This window comes from Thamnophis sirtalis, unplaced genomic scaffold, assembly GCF_051295495.1.
Source record: "Thamnophis sirtalis isolate CommonGarterSnake01/CBP01778 unplaced genomic scaffold, rThaSir2_p1.2 scaffold_6, whole genome shotgun sequence".
NCBI lineage: Eukaryota > Metazoa > Chordata > Lepidosauria > Squamata > Natricidae > Thamnophis > Thamnophis sirtalis.
The window spans coordinates 65,322,295-65,345,646 of NW_028261386.1; the positions used below are offsets into that span (position 1 = coordinate 65,322,295).

The following is a 23,352-nucleotide window of genomic DNA, read 5'->3' on the forward strand; positions in this document are numbered from 1 at the left end:
GTAAAAATTGTAATTGACCCTGACCTGAAATGTCCCTGAAAGTAGAGAAATATTTTTTTTTATAATATAATCTTCTACTGTAATTTTAAATGGACCAAATAACAATTTTATGCAAACACTGCTGATACTATACATGTGTAGATCTCAGAAATACTATGTCGTTTTTGTTGGATAATAACAAATTCTATATATTAATATTATTTCTCTTTCATTGTACCATGAGCTAGCACTTTGATAGCATTCAGCTTGTTTATACTTGAGTGTATGGACTTTGCACTTATCCTATTTATCAGTTTTATTATATCTAAATGTGCATTGGAACAAAATAGTCTAGTCTTGTGATGGTTTGTCGTTTGTTTTACTTTTTTGGTTCTTCAGAATGTGTTATGTCCAGTGACAAAAATAAATATATTAGTTTATATATTTTGATTGACTTACATGTCACCTAAATCCATTTTCTGTAATAATTTCCCAGTACAATTGCTTTTTTATTTATAAGAGGAATACATTGTAACAATTTTCTCTGCTATACCTAAATTAATTGGCAAATTTTACTTGATATTATTTTTCTATAATAAATGTAAATTGTTTGACCAGAAGAATTTATTTGAATTAACTAATTTTCTTCAGTGCATTTACAGAATTAGACTTCTTTAGTTATAAGAAAAAGAATGACAGGGTATGTTTACTTTATATTTAACACAGCAGAAAGAAAATAATCCTCTAAAGCAGAACTACTACTACTGTTTCAGATGACAATTACATTCACAATGTATTCATTTTGCGTTTTAATATGATGTATTCTTCTTTCCTCTGTATTTGTCTTTGGGGGAAATTTACTTTCATATTTCTTATAATTATTACACTTTGTTTATACAGTTATTTGTATTTATGAATCGATATAAATGTATTTTAAGTTGCTTACCAAAAGTAAATATTTATAATACAGTTGTACCTTCTTTCTGTGTATATTCTTTGTATATTCTTTCAGTTAAAGAATAATTTTAGCTGAACGAATATGAGTGATTCAATTCTAATTTGTTTTAATTTGTTTACTTCTCTTTATCATGAATATTTTCTGATATTACATAATATTTCAATACTATTGTCATTTCTGTTTGTATGTACTATGTACTTCTAAAGATATTCTTTAGAGGAAGTTTTTAAAATGCTAATAAACCTTAGAAAAGTGTGGTGGTGGGGAGGGTTTTTATACAAATTATATAGATTCTTAATACATATTGATCAATAACTATTTCCTGAAATTAGTATATGTGATTAGAAGTTCAAACAGATGATTTTGTGTAAATAAACGACTGATTATACTATACAATCAATACTATCAACCTATAAGAACATGCTGTCATTTTGTGCAGATTCATTTATAGACAATTCCTGTTTAGCAGCTGTCTTATTTAGCAACTGCAGTTATGGTAGGTATAAAAATAGGTAACTTTATGACCAATTCTTGCTTTTATATCCTTCACAGGTTATAAAGCAAAGGAAAGCTGAAATAAGGTCACTGTTTCACTTAACAACCATTTTCTTAATGACCAATTTACAGGTTCCAATTGTGGTTGTGTAGTTCCTCCCTTTATGAATTTGTAACTAAAAGTCTTCAGTTGAAACATTAACTTTTTAGAATAAAAACATGGATAGAATTTGAAACTTAGGGATGTTAAAATCCTGTTTGACAAATCCAATTTAGATTAGCTTGTGTTTGTGTGGTTATTTATGTTTGTGTGTATAATCACATTTCCCCCCTTTGCCTCCAGATCCCTGCACAGTCCTAATTGTTGTTATGTGCCCTTGATTAAGTGAGTTTAGTCAAGCATGCACGTTTGAACAATGTGTGTTGAATACTTGTCATCTAAAGCTGTAGGTGGCAAAGCAATGTCAACATTTCTATTTTTCCTTTTTCTTTTTTTTAAAAAAGCCATATTGAATACGAGTGAAAGGAAAGAAAAATCTTCCACAAATGAGCAGTGGGAGATGAAACAGATGAAAAGAGATGGAGGAGGAAAAAGAAGCATTCAAACATAAAAATCACATGTACATATATCTTCATAAGAAATACCAGATTGTTATGGTTTCTGGGATACTTTTTTCAAAATTCTACCGTATAAGTATTCTTGTCTTCAGAAAAGTTGGGCGTGGGGATACACACCAAATCCACACTCACATTCAAGATTCAGCTAGATCCTTCCAGTGATACCACCTCTATCAATGAATAATCTCCTGGGTTGTAAATTTGTGTTTTTTGTTATTTGTAAATAAAGTTTGGAGGAAAAAAGGAAAGAGTTTTTGTATATTCTTTTGTTGTTCCCTAGGTATAAAGAAAAACTTATGCAAGTTTCAATTCATTTTTATTTCCCTCCCCCCCCCGCCCCGCCCCAAAAATCCCCAGACAAGCAATAAATTGTTTTAGAACCTGTTCAGCTATGGAGCTTATCCATGAAATCTTTTTGGCAGCTTTATGGAAATAACTTACTATTATAAATTACTATAATAACATATTATTTTTAATATTTAATAATTATTTATGTAATACTTATAAAATATATATTTGAAATAATTTGTTATAACCATTGGGAGATTTTAAAGAAAAATCTCAGCCTAGACTAAAACTTTGGAAGGTGGATTGTGGTCAGGCTTGATCATACTTAGCTTTTTCAAGATTAGCTAAGGTTGGTTGTTGTTTTTCTGTATTTCAGTATAAATTGATAAATAAATAAATTTATTGGTAAATAAATTTCTTACATGCCAATATCTGTAAACCTTGTACATATTTTTATATATATTATATATATATATATATATATATATATATATATATATATATATATATATATATATATATATATATATATATATATATATATATATATATCACTGCAAGAAGAGTAGATAAAAATATAATGCAATAGCCTAATGTTCTTTAGGTTTTAAGATGGTAATAGATCTATAAATGAATTTGCAACAGTTACATATGTCAACAAAATTGGGAAATAATAGGCAGTATGCCTTTCAGGGTTTAAGATATGAAGACATAAACAGTTGCAGTCTCTTGAAAGCTTAAAACAGCTGCTTTGCAGCCTGCCTGATATTTTATGAATGTACACGAAACACACACACATACACACACTTTCACTAGGATATAATTTCCATGAAATTAGTTTTATTTGTAAATCATGTTTAGGGTTCATGTTTAGTTAAAAATACAAAAAATTAAGCAACTTTATTGGTTCACCTATTCAGTCTATTTGTTTTATCTCAACTAAAATTAAATAGAGAATGAAAGTATCACTTCTGGTTGGTTGACCATTTCTACTTTAAGCAGAAGTTCAGATATCATTTATATTAATAATATTTTTTTATATAGGAGAATACATAAAAAATTGGAGGCCAAGATACTTCTTATTGAAGACAGATGGCTCCTTCATAGGATATAAGGAGAAGCCGCAAGATGTGGATCTACCATATCCTCTTAACAACTTTTCAGTAGCAAGTAAGTATCCTTAGTAATCAGTTAATGATTATTGAACAGGTAGTAGATTGAGAAACTTTTTGAAATGCATAGATTTTAACTTTCATATTTTAAGTCGATCAGACCATAATTCCATAATAGCATGAAAGTTTTTGAAATTTCATTGAATATTCATTGTGCATTATGGACTGACCAAAACAAAAGAATAGTAGCAGAAGGGAGGAACTCACAGGATGTGAGGCAGATATTAAATTTTAAATAGCCAGTATTTGAGGTACCATTGGAATGCTTACTCTGTATGTAAATCAAACCTCTATACATCTACTATATACAGTGTGAAAAACCTGTTCTAAGTATTCATTTGACTTAATTTTTGTGACCTAAGCCTGAATTATCATCGTGTCTATAGCCTCTCTGAAGATTCTACCAAATAGCAGAAATGATTTGTGGCTCAGCCTAATAACACCTTATTGCTACATTATTTTAGTTACAGGTGGTCCTTGATTTATGACCATAATGGAGTCTGCTCATTACAGTTTCAACTGGTGAAGTCAATAAGTGAGACAGTCTTGCTTAATAATCCTCACCCCCTGTTCTCTCTAATGCAGTCATTAAATTACCTTGTAGGTCGTTATGAGGAGCATGGGGTGCCTCAGGGGTGGGGGAGGCCCTGGGAGGCCTAGCTTTGGTCCAGACCCATTTGCCCTGAGCTTTCCAAGGCTCTGCCCACCACTTGAAACACCCTGTACTTCGCTTCTTAACCCTTGGGATCCCTATAGTCCTGGGGTCTGTTCCCCACTCAGAGTCCTGTCAGTTCTTTCTCCTCCCTGCCTCCCTGTTACCCATTGGGCCCTAAACTTTTGAATATCTCCAGAACTCTAGAGCTTTCCACAGAATTTCTCAGATTGAATTAGGAAAGCAGAACAGATTGCTTTATCACATGATTGCATGGTGCAATTCGAGAAGTGGCCATTTTCTAAGCAGCCACATTTCAGTGCAGCTGTTCAGAAAATGGCGCTTGTTCCAAAACTGTATTGGGCAGCCATACAACAAAGTGATCCATTTTGTTTCCCTAATCCAAAGTCTAGAGCTTTGGAGATCTTTGAAAGGTAAGTGAAGAGGACAGTGTGGGGCAGGTGGAGTGGGAAGAATGCCCAAGAAGGCCTTTTCTGTGATTGGTTATAAGGGTGAATGATTGTGGGGGCACTGCGGTGACTATAACCTCAGGACCAGGTCAAATAACTCGGGGAGGGGTGTCTGCCACAACTTTGAACAATTGCCAAGTGACAAGTTGTTAATCAAGGACTACCTGCAACACACACACATACACACACTTAAGTGCACAGCGAGTTGTACCAAAACACTCCTGAAGTTTATTTTGGGATGAAACAAAGAAGCAATTTTTTGGTTGCATAATCCATACGTCCATAATGCATAACAGAAATCTATAACTCCTCTGATAGATAGAAAATAGAACGTAAAGAAAATAAAGTCAGACAATTTTTCTATGAACAAAGTTGGATATACTGTTAGATGTTGCTCTGTGTAGAAAGAATTCTTGGAACTTAGATTCAATTGCTTTTACTAGAGTAAATACTTTTTATAATAATGAGTCCCTGTTTAATTGGTATAAAATATTCTTCTTCCAAGATCTCAATATATTTGGTATTTGGAAATTATAGAAAATGCAAAAGTGCATTCTGCTTTTTTAAAAAAAACACCTTGTAATTCTTTTAGATGTTAGAAGATATAGAAAAAATCCAAGGCACATTAAATTGGTCTTCATTAGGAATTAATTTTTTTCATTGTATTTCTTGGAATGGGGCTGTAAGACTTAAGTATTATGCGTTTAGGTATAAATCCTGTGGAACTTAATTAAAGTTACTGAATGTGCAGAAGATTGAACTAGAGTATTTTTTTATTCTAACAATGTGAATTCAAAGCATTTGAAATCAATCAATCAATCAATGGCTGTGTGTGTGTATGTATGTTCCAGCATAACTCTGGAACGCCTCGAGCAATTTCAACCAAACTTGTTAATTATTTTATTGTATTGACAATGTCTCACTCCTCTTGTGTACAAGCTGATAAATGTTTTATATTCTATTAGATAGCATTTACATAAGTGAGTTCTTTTAAGAATTCTTGATGATAAAGTCTTGACCTGTTTTCTTTATCATAAGTTTTGAAACTTCACTTTCTGTTACTTTTATTGTTTTTATAAAGACCTTCTGAAAATAAAAAAATTAGACATAGGTAACTCATATCTTCCACAGGTAGGATGGGTGCATAGGATTTATTTACTTTTTTTGCAATAGCCTTACATTTCTGGTATACCATAGTACACAGATGACTTACCCTCTGGAAACAAATACTGTGGAAGTAAGAAACCCTTAACACCCCTTGGTGTGTGTGTTCTATTAAGATACAGATACAGCCTGTTGTGCCTTAATATGGCTTCTACTGTACTGTCATAAAATGGCTTCTACTGTACAGCACAGTGGAGTTGCCATGGTAATGGCTTCACAGTACTCCACAAGGGGGTTCCCTCTGGTAAGGGGAAAAATCCAACAAATTACGTTTGGTCCGGAGATTATCCTCCTATAAATAAATACCAGGGCAACACCAGGTTATCAACTAGTACTTTATAAACACAATTATGTTACACCATTATACATACATTATATGTATGTATGGTGAAAGCAGGATAGGAGTAGTGCATCCATTCTTGCTCTCCTTGATCTCTCAGCAGCTTTTGATACCATCAACCACAGTATCCTTTTGGGTTGGCTATGGGGGATGAGGCTGGACAGCACAGTATTGCACTGGTTCAGTTTCTTTCTCCGAGGCCTGTCCCAATCAATGTTAATAGGGAGAAAAATGTCATCCCTCGACCACTCCTTTGGACTCATGACTCATTTTTTCATGAATAACAATAGCAACAGCAATAGCACTTAGACTTATATACCTGCTTTACAGTGCTTTATAACGCTCTCTAAGCGGTTTACAGAGTCAACATATTACCCCCAGCAATTTGGGTCCTCATTTTACCCACCTTGGAAGGATGGAAAGCTGTGTCAACCTTGAGCCTGGTGAGATTTGAATTGCCAAATTACAGTCAGCAGTCAGCAGAAGTAGCTTACAGTACTGCACTCTAACCACTGCACCACCGTGGCTCATCCTTTTATTACATCTGGCCTTATGTTGCTTTCATTGACCTATTTTTAACATGATTTCAACTAATTGATTTGGAATAAATGTTAACTATTTTATTGTATTGACAATGTCTCACTCCTCTTGTGTACAAGCTGATAAACATTTTATATTCTATTAGATAACATTTACATAAGTGAGTTCTTTTAAGAATTTTTGATGATATAGTCTTGACCTGTTTTCTTTGTCATAAGTTTTGAAACTTCACTTTCTGTTACTTTTATTGCCTTTATAAAGACCTTCTGAAAATAAAAAATTAGACATAGGTAACTCTCATATCTTCCACAGGTAGGATGGGTACATAGGATTCATTTACTTTTTTTGCAATAGCCTTACATTTCTGGTACACCATTCATTTTTTTCCAATAATTTTGTTTTCTTTCTGATGTAATTGATTATTGTTCTTGTTATTATTATTAATGTATTTTATCTTGTTTTCCTTATTGTGATACCTTCTTATTATCATCAGATATTTCCTTGGGCTCAAGCCTTTTGCTTAATTCATTTTAAAGTATTTTAATATTCTTATTTAGCTTTTGTATATAAATACAAGGATTTTTGACTTTCCTTTTTATTGTGATATTTTGTTAACCTATTTGCAAAAAACCCAACTTTTAGATGTATAGGATTTAGATGACATAATACATCCTCCTGGACTTATGACCATGATTGAGCTCAAAATTTCGGTTGCTAAGCAGGACAGTTGTTAAGTAAATTTTCCCTCTTTTATCACATTTCTTGCCACAGTTATTAAGTGAAGCACTGCAGTTGTTAAATTAGTAAGAAGATTGTTAAATGAATCTAGTTTCCCCATTGATTTTGTTTGTCAGAAGGTCACAAAAGATGATCACATGGCCCTGAGAATATTGCAACCATTATAAATTTTATCCCCCTGTCTGTACCCCCTTCCCTGACTGAATTGTGAGCCGCCCTGAGTCCCCTTCGGGGAAAAGGGCGGCATATAAATGTAATAAATCCAATCCAAATCCAATAAATACATTCCAGTTGCAGAACGTCCACATTTTGATCACATGACCACCAGGATGCTGCATAAGTATGAAAAATGGTCATAAATCACTTTTTCAGTGCTGTTGTAACTATGGGGAGTATCTGTAGTCCTTCAATCGGAAACTTTTGAATTTTTAGTGTTCTCCTGAAAATGATGAAAGAGGTTCTATCTTTACAATTTTACAATTTAAGAGGTTAATATAAATTGTCTTCATGGGTTTAAAGATGGGGAAATTATTTTTAATTATAATCTGTCACCCTCCAGATATTGCTGAATTGCAAGTCCCAGTATCTGCACACAATTTGATTGTGAATGTGGGATAGTGTTTACTGTAACAGTGACATCAGAAGGACCAAAGGCAGGCATCTGGTAGTCAAAATTCCAAGACTACTGGATACAAAAATGGAATGAGAGTAACCCCTTCTCCACAGACACCTCCAGTCCTTTTACAAGGAACCCCAGCCAAGAGATCCTTAGGTACTTTGTGGCCCCAAAGAAACTCTCTTCAGCTTTTGGTCAAGATCAACTTTCCCATGGAATCAACCTCTACTACAGAAAAACTTCAGCTACTCTGGGATCTCTTTCACCAAAATGTTAAAAGTTATGAAAGTTAAAACCTACCTCTCAGATGGTACACCAGCTCTGAAAGCCCCATTTTGGCTTTATTTCTCCCTTCCTCTTGTGAGGAGGGAAAAAGCCGCTTTTGCTTTTTCCAGGCAGCCAGGCTGCTGCTGGAGCTCCAGCTCCTGCAAGAAGAACAAGTAGAATGCAGTGATGATGGTGGTGGTGATAACTACCACGTTCCCTCTCTTTCCTCCTCCTGCTAGTCAGACTTTCTCCATTTGGCAGCTAGGCTTTTAGCAAAACCCTGGTTGCTCACTCTGATTAGCCGGGTTCATCATCCAGGTACTTCTTTCCCTCTTCTTGTGATTTACCCAGCTGAATTGGTCTCAGAAAAATGTGGGGCAGCACTTGCCTACCTTTATGCTGATGGCTTTGAAAACCTCCAAGCTTTCTTCAAAGAATTTTATGAATTAGTTATTGAAGGCATGTGAATGAACAAACATACATTATCTTTTGCAGATAGGATGGTACAAGCAGGTCAATATAATAAGCAGACTGTGACTCAGCCCTGTAAACCTTTGTTTATGTGCATTTCTAAAAATATATAGGAACATACATCTTTTATATTATTATGTGTGGATAATCTTGTTAGATTCACAGATGAAAACTGGTGGAAACTTAATAATTCAAGTCTTAAATAAGGACCTAATAATTAATTAATTAATTAATTAATTCTTTCTTTCTTTCTTTCCCTCTCTCTCTCTCTTTTCCGTTCTTCTTTCCTTCCTTCCTTTTGTCACATTTAGAAACTGTCCACCTCCCTCACAGAGCGACTAACTGAAGATGCTTTAGTTTAGGGCTGTGAAACTCGTGGCCTGCATTTGTGTCACATGTTAGCTACGCTCACGCCTGGTTTAGTGAAGGGGGAAAAAGATGTGATATGTCACGTGATGTTACTGTGACAATGCAAATTTGACACCCCTGCTTTAGCTGAAGATATTGTTACTCATAGAAAATGAACCTTATAACTTCTCAATTTACAACAATTTATCATTTGAACCTATTAATTGATTTACTGTATATACTCCAAATTTCATCTGAATTTTCCAATACAGGATTGCCTTGTTATTTAAGTTCTCCAAACAAAACAAGTGAATTACATTTCTGAAAAATGCTGCTTGTAGAATACCTTGTAGAATGTCACATATGGTATGAACCTGCTGTAAAACATTTATTTTTAAAATGTTAATTTTTTTCGAGAAACACATTTCAAGGGTGATGTTATTCTCACACTAATGAATATGTGGTTTATGAGTCTAAAGCCAGTCCATTCCCATTCTATTAGGAAATGTAAAGGTATCTGTGTGAAGGAGAGGCGCCTGATATTTGCTGATAATGAGTTCTACAGGTACAGCTTGTTAGAGGAATATGCAGATAGCCTAAAAAAAATAGACATTAGGAAAACATGAGCCTAACTAAGGATACCATAAGGAAGAAACTCAAAATTGACCCATCTTCACTTTTAAAAAAAATATTATAAAGGGGTATAAAACATACAAAAGAAAAAGAGTTTTTTATGATTTTTATGATGACATCTTGAGACTCAACAGGTTCTCCGACAAAGTCATCCGTACCATCCAGGCCTCCAGACGGCCCTCCACTGTCAGAATCTATGAGGCTACTTGGGCTTCCTTCTCTCGCTGGTGCGACACTCATCAGATTGTGGCCTCTTCTGCCACCATTCCGCAGATCCTGGACTTCCTACAGGAGGGTTTGGACAAAGGCCTCGCCCCTAACACCCTCAGGCGTCAGACTGCGGCTCTGGCCACCATCCTGTCCACGGACTCTCAATTGCCGCTTACCAGACACCCACAGGTCCGTAACTTCCTCAAGGGAGCTACTAATTTCTGTCCTGTCATCCACAGGTACTCAACCTGGGACTTGTCGGTCGTGCTACAAGCTCTGTCCGCACCTCTCTTTGAACCACTTCGAACCATTGGTCTCTAATATCTGACCCTTAAAACAGCCTTTCTGGTTGCCATCACCTCAGCCCTCAGGATATCCGAGATGGCCGCCCTCTCAGTCAGGGGTGACCTTTGCATTGTGCATTCAGACAGAGTAGTCCTCAGATTGGTCCCAGCCTTTGTGCCAAAAGTTAACAGCGTTTTCCATAGGTCACAGAAAATTGTTCTTCCAGACTTTTGTCCGGGCCCCAGACATCCAAGAGAGCGGCAGTGGCATAAGCTTGATGTCCGTCGAGCGGTCCGTGTTTACATGAAACGGATGGCTTCCTTCCCCAAATTGGAGGGATTCTTCAGATCTTTCCAACCAGTCTCTATGGGCAGGAAAGTCACCTCCTCCACCATAGAATGATGGATACGTGCTTGCATCAAGATAGCCGATGAACAGCAGGCCAGGCTGGTCCCTTCTCGCATCACAGCGCACTCAACGAGGAGCGCCACAACTTTGGCTGCGTGTGCTACGCAAGCATCCATTGAGGAGATATGTCGAGCCACTACGTGGTCCAGTCCTTCTCCATTCATCAAGAATTACAGACTTGATGTCTTTGCCTCCGCTGAAGCATCCTTTGGAAGAAGAATTCTGCAGCAGGTCATTGGGACTCCCGTAAGCTTGGGCAATTCTTCTTCCCTTCCCGGGACGGCATAGCTTTGGCATGTCCTGTGCTTGGACACTCCAAGCAACGCCTAGGAGAATGACCATTGGCTTACCTGAATGGTCGTTCTCTAGGCGCTGCGGGAGTGTCCAACCCTGCCCGAATAAGTGCCCGTGGGGTTCTGTACTCCAGTGGGAGACATGCTGCATCTCCATCTACGACCTTTTAGGGCTCTCTTTTTTTGAAACTGAGCCTCTCAGGAGAGCAGGAGGCAGAGCTACAAAAAATATTAAACTCAGTCCTTGGGCAGCAAGCTGATGTTAACCTGTGCTTGGACACTCTCGCAGCGCCTAGAGAACGACCATTCAGGTAAGCCAACGGTCACTTTATTCTTTGTACACACCTGACTGTACCCAATTGTATAGCACCAATGCAATTATTAAATTTGCGGAGGACACAACAGTGGTGGGGCTCATTAATAAGAACAACGAGTCTGCTTATAGGAAGGATGTAAAAGGGCTGACACTGTGATGTAAAGAAAATAATCTTACACTTAACACCAAAAAAACTAAAGAACTTATAATTGACTTCAGGAGGAAGAGAGATGTGCATTTACCATTGTACATAAATGGCGAGTAGGTGGAGAGGGTTGATAGTTTTAAATTTGGGGGCATTTATATCTCAGAGGACGTCTCATGGACCATGAATGTTAACATGCTTGTGAAGAAGGCACAGAAGGGGCTGTACTTCCTGAGAATGCTAAGGAAGATAAATCTATCTCAGCATCTACTTCTGTCCTATTTTGCAGCACTATTGAGAGTGTCCTGACATACGGCATTCTTTCATGGTATGGGAGCAGCTCTGCAGTGGACAAAAAAGCTCTACAGAGAATCAATAAAACTGCCCAGAATATCACCAAGCTCCAGCTACCAGTCCTGGATGACATTTTTGCATCTTGCTGTTTGAGGAAGTTGCATAACATTCTCAGAGACTCTTCTCATCCTGCTTACAATCCTTTTAGACTGTTGTCTTCTGGTAGAAGATACAGAACAATTAAAACTAGGACCACACGTCTTCTGGATAGCTTTTATCCCAGAGCTATAATTGCACTCAACAATGAACTAAAGGTCACTAAAGCTATTGGGCTGCACTACTTGGTCTGTTGTGTGGATGTTTGGGTGGTTTAGGGGCGGGGAATTTTTGGGTGGGTGGGGGTGTGTTTGGAGATTGTTATGTGTGTTGAGCCTGGTCTCTGGGTGTTATGTGAATTTCGTTGTATGTGTAAACTGTGTATATATGTACAATGACAGTAAAGTAAAGCGAGGTAGAATGGTTGTTAGGGCAATTTATCTCAAATATTTTTATTCCTGCCATCATCTAGCAGTTGACTATTTGTTTATGTATGTGGACCCTTCAGAGATGCAGCAGAGATAATGGTCTGTGCATTATATAAATATTAAACAACATTTAAGTATTCATAATCAGAAAGTAGTATAGTTTACTCAAGTCAGATTTGTGTGTAATTTCCTCTGAAATATTCAGCATAGAAAATTGTAGACATATGGACCCTACTATTTTGTAATTGATCAGATTTATTAATATTTATTTATGAAAGAAGCAAGAACATGCCTTATATCACTTGTTGCCTATAGGTTGTCATTTTACATCTTGGCTGTAAATTTAAAAAACATACGCATTTTGGTTAGTGGTAATTGTCAATGGAGAAAAAACACATCAAAGTTAATAGGCATATAAGATTTAACAATTGCATTCAATTTATTAATTAATATAATTAACTAACTTTGGAATTCAGTGCTAACTTGAGTAGATATTTCTTGTAAAAATCTAGTTTTGCATTACTTGTAGACTTCTCTGTATCTGGCTTTAGGAACTCATTTGGCAGGTTCCTATTCTTCCATAACAGATTTTAATGGTGTGTAAGGGTACTGCAAGAGGGGAGAATGAATCACCATCTTCCTAGTTCCGCTGATGGAAGAAAGTTCAATCATTAGAAATAATTCATTGGACTCTAGCCAGAGAGAATTGTAACTATACTATACATTTTAAATCCAAATTAATATGAGGATTGGAGAGTTGACTGGAGAGGCTGCACAGATAATCTAATCATTTATTTTAAGTGTAATGATAAACCTGAAATTGAAAAATTTCTGCAGGATCCAGTCTGGGTTCACTCACCAGAGGTTTAGTGTTCCAAATTTCCGAGCTTTTGGAAGACTAGCAGAGAGATGTTCCTTGAAGATGGGCTTCATCTTCACGAGTCCAAAAGCTTGGAAGACTAACCCTCTGATCCCATTGACTGATCCAAATTGGATCCTGCAACATCATCCTGGGACATGTATATTTGCCTTCATTCGTGATGAATTTATCTCCATTCAGATTCTTGCACTATTTGCCTTTAAGGCCCAACTGTCAAAGTAATCATTTGACATTTGACCTTTGAAAATGTTAAAAAAGCTAGTAAAGAATATAATATATTCCCTTTTTGGGGTCAGGAAGGAACTACAAAAGATAGACTGAATGATCATTTGAAATTTCTTCAGAGATTTCCTAAAGAATGTCACGTTGATCATAATTTTGTGTTATGTGAATGTATGACATTCATTTGAATGTTTAGTTAATCAACAAAAACTGAATCAAAAATTAATTATTGCTGTACTATTTGAATAGTTTTCATTATGCTCCCATATCCTTTTTGGTGCTTTTCTTTCATCACTATAAAATAGTTTGAGCTATGTTTTGTGCTACACTTCATTGAGCAATATATTCCAGTTAGCCATGATGTCTAAAAGGGACAATAGGATTAACAGGGATTCCCTCACAGCTACAGATACAAAGGCAAAGTCCTAGAGCAGCCTTATGAAAACAGAGTTGCTGTAAAAGCTCAGCCTCATCAAAGACTTTTTAAAGGGAGGCAATGTGCAGTTGTGCCGAGCCTATACATGCATAGGATCCTGTTCAAAGTATAATTCAATATCCGTGGGATCAATCTCTCTCTTTCAAGAAGGTAACATTAATTAGTTAAAATACAGTGCTAGCAGTATTTCAGGTTTCTCCCACACTACTATTCTGCTGAATTCAGTGTACAAAAGTATGAACTAAAAATACATTGAAATAGGCATTATGTAGAAGCAAATAGAGGAAAGAAAGTACACAAATGAATATTTTGTGCAGATAATGCATGCCAGTTGGCAAGTGTCTGAATTTTGATCATGTGATCACAGGGATGCTGTGATGCTGTTGTAACTTCAAAAGTTCACTAAATGAATGGTTGTAAGTCAAGGACTATTTGTAATTCAAAGTAAATTAATTACAAAGGTGAGAGAAATTCAAGCTCATGAATTAATGGCATGATTTGTAATATCAAAGCAGCTTAAATTTATAAATCTCATTACTATTGTCTAAGACACTTTTTCAGAGTTTAAATTTACTCGTCATCCTTCCAGAATCAGTTGGTTGAGTTGGGCAGTTTTAGAAATTGAGTAAATAAACAAACAAATAAATAAATCAGGGCAATGAAATAGTTATATAGAGAGTGCTCAATTAGCGAGCCCAATTGTGACTGACAGTTTGATTGTTAAATGGAAAATCATGTAACTGGGACTGTACTTATGGTTTTACTTCAGCTTTCCTTTCTCTCCACTTTGCCAACCTTCAGAATGCTCATCCCAGGATTAGGATAATTAGCAAGAAACAAAATAATGTTTGAATTTACAATCATTGGAGAGGAGTAAGTTTATTCTCTTGTAACCCCAACTTCTCCAGCGTCTCTGCTTTGCAAAGTGAGGTGGGGATAGGAGGGGAAAAAAAGGGGAGTCACAAACAGGAGAGATTGGTTAAAGGGATTGTTTAGGGAATCTCTATGTTCTGTGATGGCGAAGCAAAAAAAGTGTAAAGCATAGATGACATAGAATATTAATGCACATCTTGTTTGCAAAATTACTTTTTCAGCAGTGTCATAATTTAGAATGGTTTACTACTGCCTAAGCCAGCTGGTAAGCAAAACCTACCTATACTGAAAAGCTACTTTCTTTGTTTTGAAATGTACTACTAAGGAATATGCAACGTGGTATGCTCTGCTTGTTAGGCTACATGTTCAATGATATTTGACTATTGGTTAAACTTTCTGAGATTTAAACTAATGTAAAACATCTGGAGGACACTGTTATTACTTATCTTTGAGTGAAAGAAGAGGAAAAGTAATAAATATAAGTAGCAATTTTAAATAAAATTATTTATGCATATTGGAAGTTTATCATCATATTGTTCTTGTTATTTTGGGGAATATCTTTGAAAGGAAGATTCAGGCAGCAAGATGTTTTGATCCACTGATTTATTAGTGAGGGAAGAGTGTGTCGGTGTTTTGCAGAGGCCCCTTTTCTCCTTGTAATCTAGAATGTCATCATCTGACCTGATGCTAAAAGATTTGATGGGGTTACTGCCAGGAACTGCAAAAGAAAGGGATCATAAATGACCTTTCATCTGTTCTTGGAAATTTGTCAGCATTTGGATTCAACTGAATATAATTCATTTATTTCATTCCAGCTCATTTTCACACATACTTAATTATTTTTTCTCCTAAGGAGTAGAGTAAATGTGTATGCATGTGTGTGAGAGACTGAATGTGCATGTATCTATATGTACTTTGTAACAGAATATTTTGCTTCAGCATGTTATAAAAATATTATTTTTCTAGAATGCCAACTAATGAAAACAGAGCGACCAAAACCGAACACATTTATTATTCGATGTCTTCAATGGACCACTGTGATAGAAAGAACATTTCATGTAGATACTCCAGAAGAACGGTGAGAAATAAATCCAAGTGTGTCTTGTTGGGCTTTTAAATTGTTGGCAGAGTTTTTAGAAGAAGAAAAAATGCATTTTGAGAATTTGTGTTCATTTATTGAAATTATGAGCTAAAATATTCCTAATTCATTGGTGACAGCTACAAACAAATTATAGCATTTAATTGTGACTTAAAATACTTTAATTGTATCAGACCTTGAAGGTAGGCAAAGTCGAGAAACAAAGCAGCAGAACTGCAGAAAAGCTTTCCGTTAACATATAAAACAGAAAAACAGAATAAGCAAAAATCTAGAAAAACAGAATCTTGAAGGCCTGTGAAAGTTTCTGTCTTATGCCAAACAAAATCAAGGCAGGGTTATTTTGAATTTATCTCTCATGCTTTCTACTTTCCCAAGACAAAGTAGTCTTTTCTGATCTCTAAATAGTTTATTATCCTTTCCCCCCTTCCCAAGCTCAATACTTCATATTTCCCTGCCAGAATCATATTTCCCCTCTTGCACATGATAATGGGTCAGAGAAATCATCAAGGGCAATGGGCACATAATCATTTTTGTGTGAAAATGGATTTAGCAGCTTGTCAAGGTCAGTAAATAAACCTGATGAAGATGGAGATGGAACTGGAAAGGGCCTCTTGTCCTCCTGTTGCACAGCAACTGCTACTGAAGAATCTGACTTGGCAGGGAACGAAGAATCTTTTTCATTCTAGAGTCAGTATCTGGCAATTCTGGATGTAGTTCACGGGGGCAGGTTTTGTGTGAAAATTTCAGATAGCACTGGCAGATAATCCTTTGCTTCCTCCCACAATCCCTTCAATTCAGGGTATTCAGTTAGTCTACATATCCCTTCCTATAACACGAGTCCACGGTATGTTCTGCCTTATATTCCTTTCTTTATTTACCAGGACACAAGGCAGAAGGCAGGTCCTCTTGGACCAGTGAAATACCAGATGAATCTGCTAAAGCAGGCAACTGCAGAAAGAAATTCACTGGGATTATCTGATGTGTAACAGGGAAGAGGTATAGAAAGCAAAAGGGATGACCTTGACAGAGAAAGGGAGGATCTGTTACCAAGACAACAAACATAAACATTGCATAAACACAAACAATGCAGATTGGTATGAAATTGTCTCAGAAATACACCTCCAAATTCACATGAAAATAAAAAAGAGAGGAGAAACACATTCAGATTTACAAACTTCTGTTATAGGCACTTAATAAAAGTAGTTTTCGGCACGCTGGCATCTGTTTCTTGGTCTGCAGGGCTGACAAGGCTTTGACTCTAGCTCTTTGGATAGGTGAAAGGAAGTGAGGAATGCAGTGGACAACAACACCAAACGTTCCTTTAGAATCGGGGTGTCCTCTTGCCTATGAGCATCTGCTGCTCATAACTAAAGCTAACTACTTATTTAATGAAAGTTGGGTGGTTTATGTTTCCTGGTGAAAATTAGAGGCTCAAAGAACAATGGAGGCAGGAGGAATGGAGGGCAAGATCTATATATGATAGCTGTAGAGTGCTTGAAAGATCAACACACAACTGGAGGAATGTGGTGAGATGTTATATTTAAATTATTACTATTATGGTTGGTTGCACAGTCAGAGGAAAGAACATCCGGAACTACCAGAGGACTGGAAAAGAGCCGATGTGGTTCCCATCTTCAAAAAAGGGAAAAAAACAGATCCAGGAAACTACAGACCTATCAGCCTGACCACAATACCAGGAAAGATTCTGGAAAAGATAATCAAGCAATGAATTAGCGAACACCTAGAAGTACAAAGTATTAGCCAAAAGCCAACATGGGTTTGTCAAAAACAGATCATGCCTGACTAATCTTATTGCATTCTTTGATAATGTGACAAAATTAGTGGACCGGAGGAATGCCGTTGATATAGTTTACTTTGACTTTAGTAAGGCATTTGATAAGGTAGACCATAACCTACTGCTAGATAAAGTAGAAGAATGTGGGTTAGACAGCATCACCACCAGATCGATTCATAACTGGCTGACCAACCGCACTCAATGTTTAGTCCTCAATGGAACTGCATCTACATGGAGGGAAGTATGCAGTGGACTACCCCAAGGCTCTGTTTTAGGCCCAGTACTCTTCAACATCTTCATCAATGATTTGGATGAGGGAATAAATGGGAAACTCATCAAATTTGCAGATGACACCAAGCTGGCAGGAATAGCCAACACTCCAGAACATAGGCTAAAGATACAGAAGGATCTTGACAAACTTGAACATTGGGCACTATCTAATAAAATGAAATTCAATGGTGAAAAGAGTAAGGTTCTACATTTAGGCAAGAAAAATGAAATGCACAGGTACAGTATAGGTGGTGCCTTGCTCAATAGTAGTAACTGTGAGAGGGATCTTGGAGTCCTAGTGGACAACCATTTAAATATGAGCCAGCAGTGTGCAGCAGCTGCCAAAAAAGCCAACACAGTTCTAGGCTGCATAAACATGGATAGAATCAAAATCACTTGAAGTGTTAATACCACTTTATAATGCCTTGGTAAGGCCACACTTGGAATACTGCATTCAGTTTTGGTCACTACGATGTAGAAAAGATGTGGAGACTCTAGAAAGAGTGCAGAGAAGAGCAACAAAGATGATTAGGGGGCTGGAGACTAAAACATGAAGAATGGTTGCAGGAACTGTGTATGTCTAGTTTAATAGAAAGAGGACTAGGGGAGACATGATAGTGTTCCAATATCTCAGGGGTTGCCACAAAGAAGAGGGAGTCAAACTATTTTCCAAGGCACCTGAGTGTAGAACAAGAAGCAATGGGTGGAAATTAATCAAGGAGAGAAGCAACTTAGAACTGAGGAGAAATTTCCTGCCAGTTAGAACAATTAATCAGTGGAACAGCTTTCCTCCAGAAGTTGTGAATGCCCCAACACTGGAAGTCTTTAAGAAGATGTTGGATAGCCATCTGTCTGAAACGGTATAGGGTTTCCTGCCTAGGCAGGGGGTTGCACTAGAAGGCCTCCAAGGTCCCTTCCAACTCTGCTATTGTATTATTGTATATGTTAAGACTAGGCTTGGTATTTTTTATCCACGTACTGAACCCTTCCCAAGGCTCCGTGATAAGCAGGTGTTGTTTGATGGTGTTAAATGTATCATCACATAAGGTAAGTTGTTCCAAGTAAAGCTGCTTTTAGCAGTTGACAATGATTTTATCAATGCCAGTGGTGTTCCAATGGTGCTCCAGATGTTTTAGGATTACATGCAAGGCACCTATTGGTGCTATGTTTGCTTTCTTTTCGCCAGTTATTCTATTTGTATTTGCAGGTTTTTGTTCTCTCTGTTCTATTTTGCTATCTTCTGTACTGCAAAGTCCACTGACTAGATTTTTCTTTCTTTCTTATTGACAATGATTAAAATCTGTGGTTTCTTTGAATTCTAAAGTACTATTATTATTGGCTCACAACTACTGTGTTTCCCCGAAAATAAGATAGGGCCTTATTTCCTTTTGACCCCCAAAATAAGCACTTGGCCTTATTTTTGGGGAGGTTTTATTATTTTTGAGGTGCAGGAAGTGGTGAGCATAATCACATCATGGCTGCTGCTGTGTTGCAATATTTTTGGAGGGCTTATTTTGGGGGAAGGGCTTACTTTAGCACATGCACTCAAAAGCTCGATTGAGCTTATTGTTTGGGGAGGTCTTATTTTGGGGGAAACAGTATATAAAGACACAACAATAGTTATGACTGGTGGATCATGACCCAATAATCTATCAGTCTGTATTTGGAAATTAATAATATTTTAACCAGCTCATTTTTTTACTTTTTCAATTATATTCTCCCACCAATTTTTATTACTGACAGATGGTAATGTTACAGATGTTCTGGTGAATCATTTTGATGACTGTATTAAGTCATTGTTTATATTCAGTTTGTAGAGCTTCCTGCATGACTTAAGTATATGATCTGTTTCTCTGCACAATATGTACTTTGAATCATTTGACAATTTTTTCAGTTCTGGTCATGATTACATTAGTTCAAACAGCTTGCTCTTGTGCAGCCAAAATAAAATCTTCAGTTGTAAACTATTGCCAGACTTTATCTTTATCCAGTTTCTCCTAAATCTTTTTGAGAAATTGACCAGGTAATGCTTTTCCCTGCCAGCATCTTATTTGTATAAATATTTTTATATTTATACACAATATTTTTCTGATCCACTAATTTAGTCACTTTGTCAAAAAGCCAGTAAGTTTTGTCTGGGATGATCTATATTTCACAAACACAGGCTGGCTTTTAGTAATTCTCTTATTTGTTTCACAAATGCATTGGTTGATTATTTTTTCCATGATCTTCTCAGGTATGATGTCAGTTTGATTGGTCTGTAGTTTCCTGGATCAATTTTTCTCTTTTTGAAGATTGGAACCATCAGCTCTTTTCCAATCTCCAGATAGAATGAGACAACTTGCCACTGCCAACTTGCTGCGACCATCTTGCCATGGTTCAACTTTTTGCAGCCAATTTGCTGCAGGACAACTTGCTGCAGAATAATTGTATGCGGGATAAGTCAATGTGATAAATATTATCCATTATTACTTCTTCAACATTATTTCCATTGACAAAAATGGAAGTAATGTTGAAGAAATAGTGCCAGATAACATTTATCATCTTGAGTTATGTGGATTGTCCTGTGAAGAGTTGTCCCATGATGAGTTGACTGCCGCAGGATGGCCATGCTTGGTTCGCCACAGCAAGATGGCCACCACCATCATGAGCCATGGTGGCGCAGTGGTTAGAGTGCAGTACTGCAGGCTACTTCTGCTGGCTGCCTGCAATTTGGCAGTTCAAATCTCACCAGGCTCAAGGTTGACTCAGCCTTCCATTCTTCTGAAGTGGGAAAAATGAGGACCCAAATTGTTGGGTTGCTCTGTAAACCACTTATAGTGGGCTGTAAAGCAGTGTGAAGTGGTATATAAGTGCTATTGCTGTCATCTAGGAAGAGATGGGAGCAGTTGAAGCAAACAAGCTATTTTAATGATGACAACTTCAGCTGTAGACTAACATGACATGATAATACATTGTCTTCAACATTCACTCTCTTTCTTGGCATTAGAACTCTGACTATGAGATGCATAGTCAGACACATCCAGAAGTGTTATTCTTATTGTATAATTGAAGAGAAAGGGGACAGATAAATGACTTTAGAAAAACATATGGAGGTCATTCATTTGAGCACTGAGATACAGAATGTATTAAAAGTGAATCCTATTCTAGCCTACCCTCTGCTTCTCTACCCCTAGCCTTTCTCGAGTAATCCTTTGGCACTACATTATGCAATTGATTTCAATAATATGGGAAATAGCCAGGAAACATTGTACTCAGGATTGCATGAAAGTATATCTGGCAGCTTGTTCTTTGAAACAGGAACATAGATGATATAGGAATTAAAATGGGAGAAAAAGTTTGCACACTTGATTTGACATTGACTCAGTATTTGTACCTTTTGTCAATGTTCCAAATACTTGTATTTTATGTGTACCTTTATGAGATGGATAGCTTCTTCCAAGAATGCCTTATTGTTGAAACACTGCTTTTAAGGCTAGAAATTTTTTATTGAGAATATCATAGGTTTTTTTCAGCCAGGAAAAGAAAACTGGAATAAAACACACCAAAGGGGTAACTGGGAGCTGAATGTATGAGTGGCAGCTGGGAAGAAAAAATTCTCAGACTCTGAAAGGACTTATTTTTGAGTAGACCATTCATATTTGTATGCTTTTTCCAGATTTAAGGTTTTACAATATGAGGAACCAGCTATCTTCTCTGCCCAGGCATTAAACTGAGTCCTGGCTAGGCATTGTAGAAAGATGAGAAAGTTTATTTATACAGGCCTGATAAGGGTACAAAATTCCACCAGGCACTTCCTCAGCTTCTCTTTGTTATCCTCTGGTATCTGCCATCTCCCTCCACTTCTGTTTTCCTAATCCCTGCTACTGCTCTTTCTTCAGAATTAACTTTATGCTTAGCAAGCACTGAGTCTGCAGGCACTTATAATCAGGTGCTGTGGCTTGCTCACAGGAGGCTAGGTTGCATCACATCGGAATCTTGCGAAAACTACAGAGCAATTAATTGAATTATAAGGATTTTTCTGTTTTAAATTTGCCATTCTGTGTGTCAAAAGCTGTTAAATAATCATGGGATTTGGATCAGATCATGACTGTTGCTCAAGCCTGGTGTACTGAAGATGTGTGTGCCTTCGGAAGGCGATCCAGCAGTTCTAAAAGAAGAGATAGTCATTATTTCTAATGGTTATAGATAGTCCCTGACTTAAGACCACAATGGAACCTAGAATTTTGGTCATATGTTGTTGATGTTGTAAGGCACCACATGATTTGACGTGACTTTATGATCATTTTTATGCCAGTTGTAAAGTGAGTCACTGTAGTCATAAAGCAAATGGCATGGTCATTAAGCAGATTGATTCTTCTGAATGGGTGTTATCGGCGAAAAGTAGAAAATATCAGTCATGTTATCATGGAACACTACAAACAGTAGTAAACGCAAGCACCCATCACTTTGCTGGAGGAGTGGTAGTTGAAACTTGGAGGACAAATCATATGTAGCTTTCTTAAAGTTCATGTAACTTTGAACAATTGTTAAATGACCATTCATAAGTCAAGGACTATCTTTGTATAATTTAAGTCAATAAGCATGAACAAGTCACAAAGAAGAACTGTCTTTAATTTTTGTAAAAAATAATGGTGCAGATGTGGGAGATTTAGAAAAGATATCATACCCTTTCATTGAAAATTTGCAAAATTTCTGATATATACTGTATTTTTCAGACTATAAGATGCTCCGGACTATAAGATGCACCTAGCTTTTGGGGAGGAAAAAAGAAAAGAAAAAAATCTGCCTTTGCCTCTGCCTCCCAGCAATTTGCCTCCTTGCAGCAAAAAGCAAACAGCATGTCAGCTTCATCACAGCCCAATTTAGCACGATCAGCTGATTGGTAGGTGATCCATGCTGCCTGGAACGGACCGAAAATGGGACGTGCTGAGGCCAAAAATGGGGCACATGGAGGCGGCGATGGGCGGTGACAGTGGTGATGGGCGGTGCTGATCCCTGCACCTGGAACAGCTGATAGGTGGTATTCCGGGAGGCAGATCCAACTGCCAATCAGCTGCTCGTGCTAAATCAGACTATGCTGAAGCTGACCAGGCTGTTTGCTGCAAGGAAGCAAATTGCTGGAAGGCAGAAGCTGAAGGGTGGGGGCTGGTGGGTGGGTGGGGCTTTGGCAACATTCGCACTATAAGATGCAGAGACATTTCCAGTCACTTTTGGGGGGGGGGAGTGTGTCTTATACACCGAAAAATATGGTAAATGTCAGGAATCAATTGAGAGTTCCATCAGACTTCTCAAGTCAACTTGCAAGGGACTGGGGTAACACTGTATGGTAGTTTTGGGGCCATTCCTGGCTGAGATAAGCCTTGTCCCACAACATGTGCTTGCTGTATTGTGGCACTTTATAGGTTTGTAATTTTGAATTTATTTCCTGTTCATACAGCAATAAGACTTTGGCTACTTTTGTTCTCAGGAAAACCTTAAGAATCTGCCATATTCTAGATCTAGAAGGCAAGATCTCATGACTCTTTGACACAAAATATTGAGGCTTTCAAG

At 37.0% G+C, this 23,352-nt stretch overlaps 1 protein-coding gene across 3 annotated transcripts in view; it reads left to right on the forward strand.

Annotated features, from left to right (window-relative positions):
- The window catches only part of AKT3 (AKT serine/threonine kinase 3), a 163,745-nt gene that overhangs the window by 77,566 nt on the left and 62,827 nt on the right, over window positions 1-23,352 (forward strand). For all 3 annotated transcript variants that reach the window (XR_015696982.1, XR_015696983.1, XM_087718033.1), the window contains exons 3-4: window positions 3,383-3,508; window positions 15,602-15,713. Coding sequence is in view for 1 of the 3 variants with exons in the window: in XM_087718033.1 (XP_087574159.1) it covers window positions 3,383-3,508; window positions 15,602-15,713 (238 nt within the window). In the remaining 2 variants the exon portion in view is untranslated. The remainder of the gene's footprint in view (window positions 1-3,382; window positions 3,509-15,601; window positions 15,714-23,352) is intronic.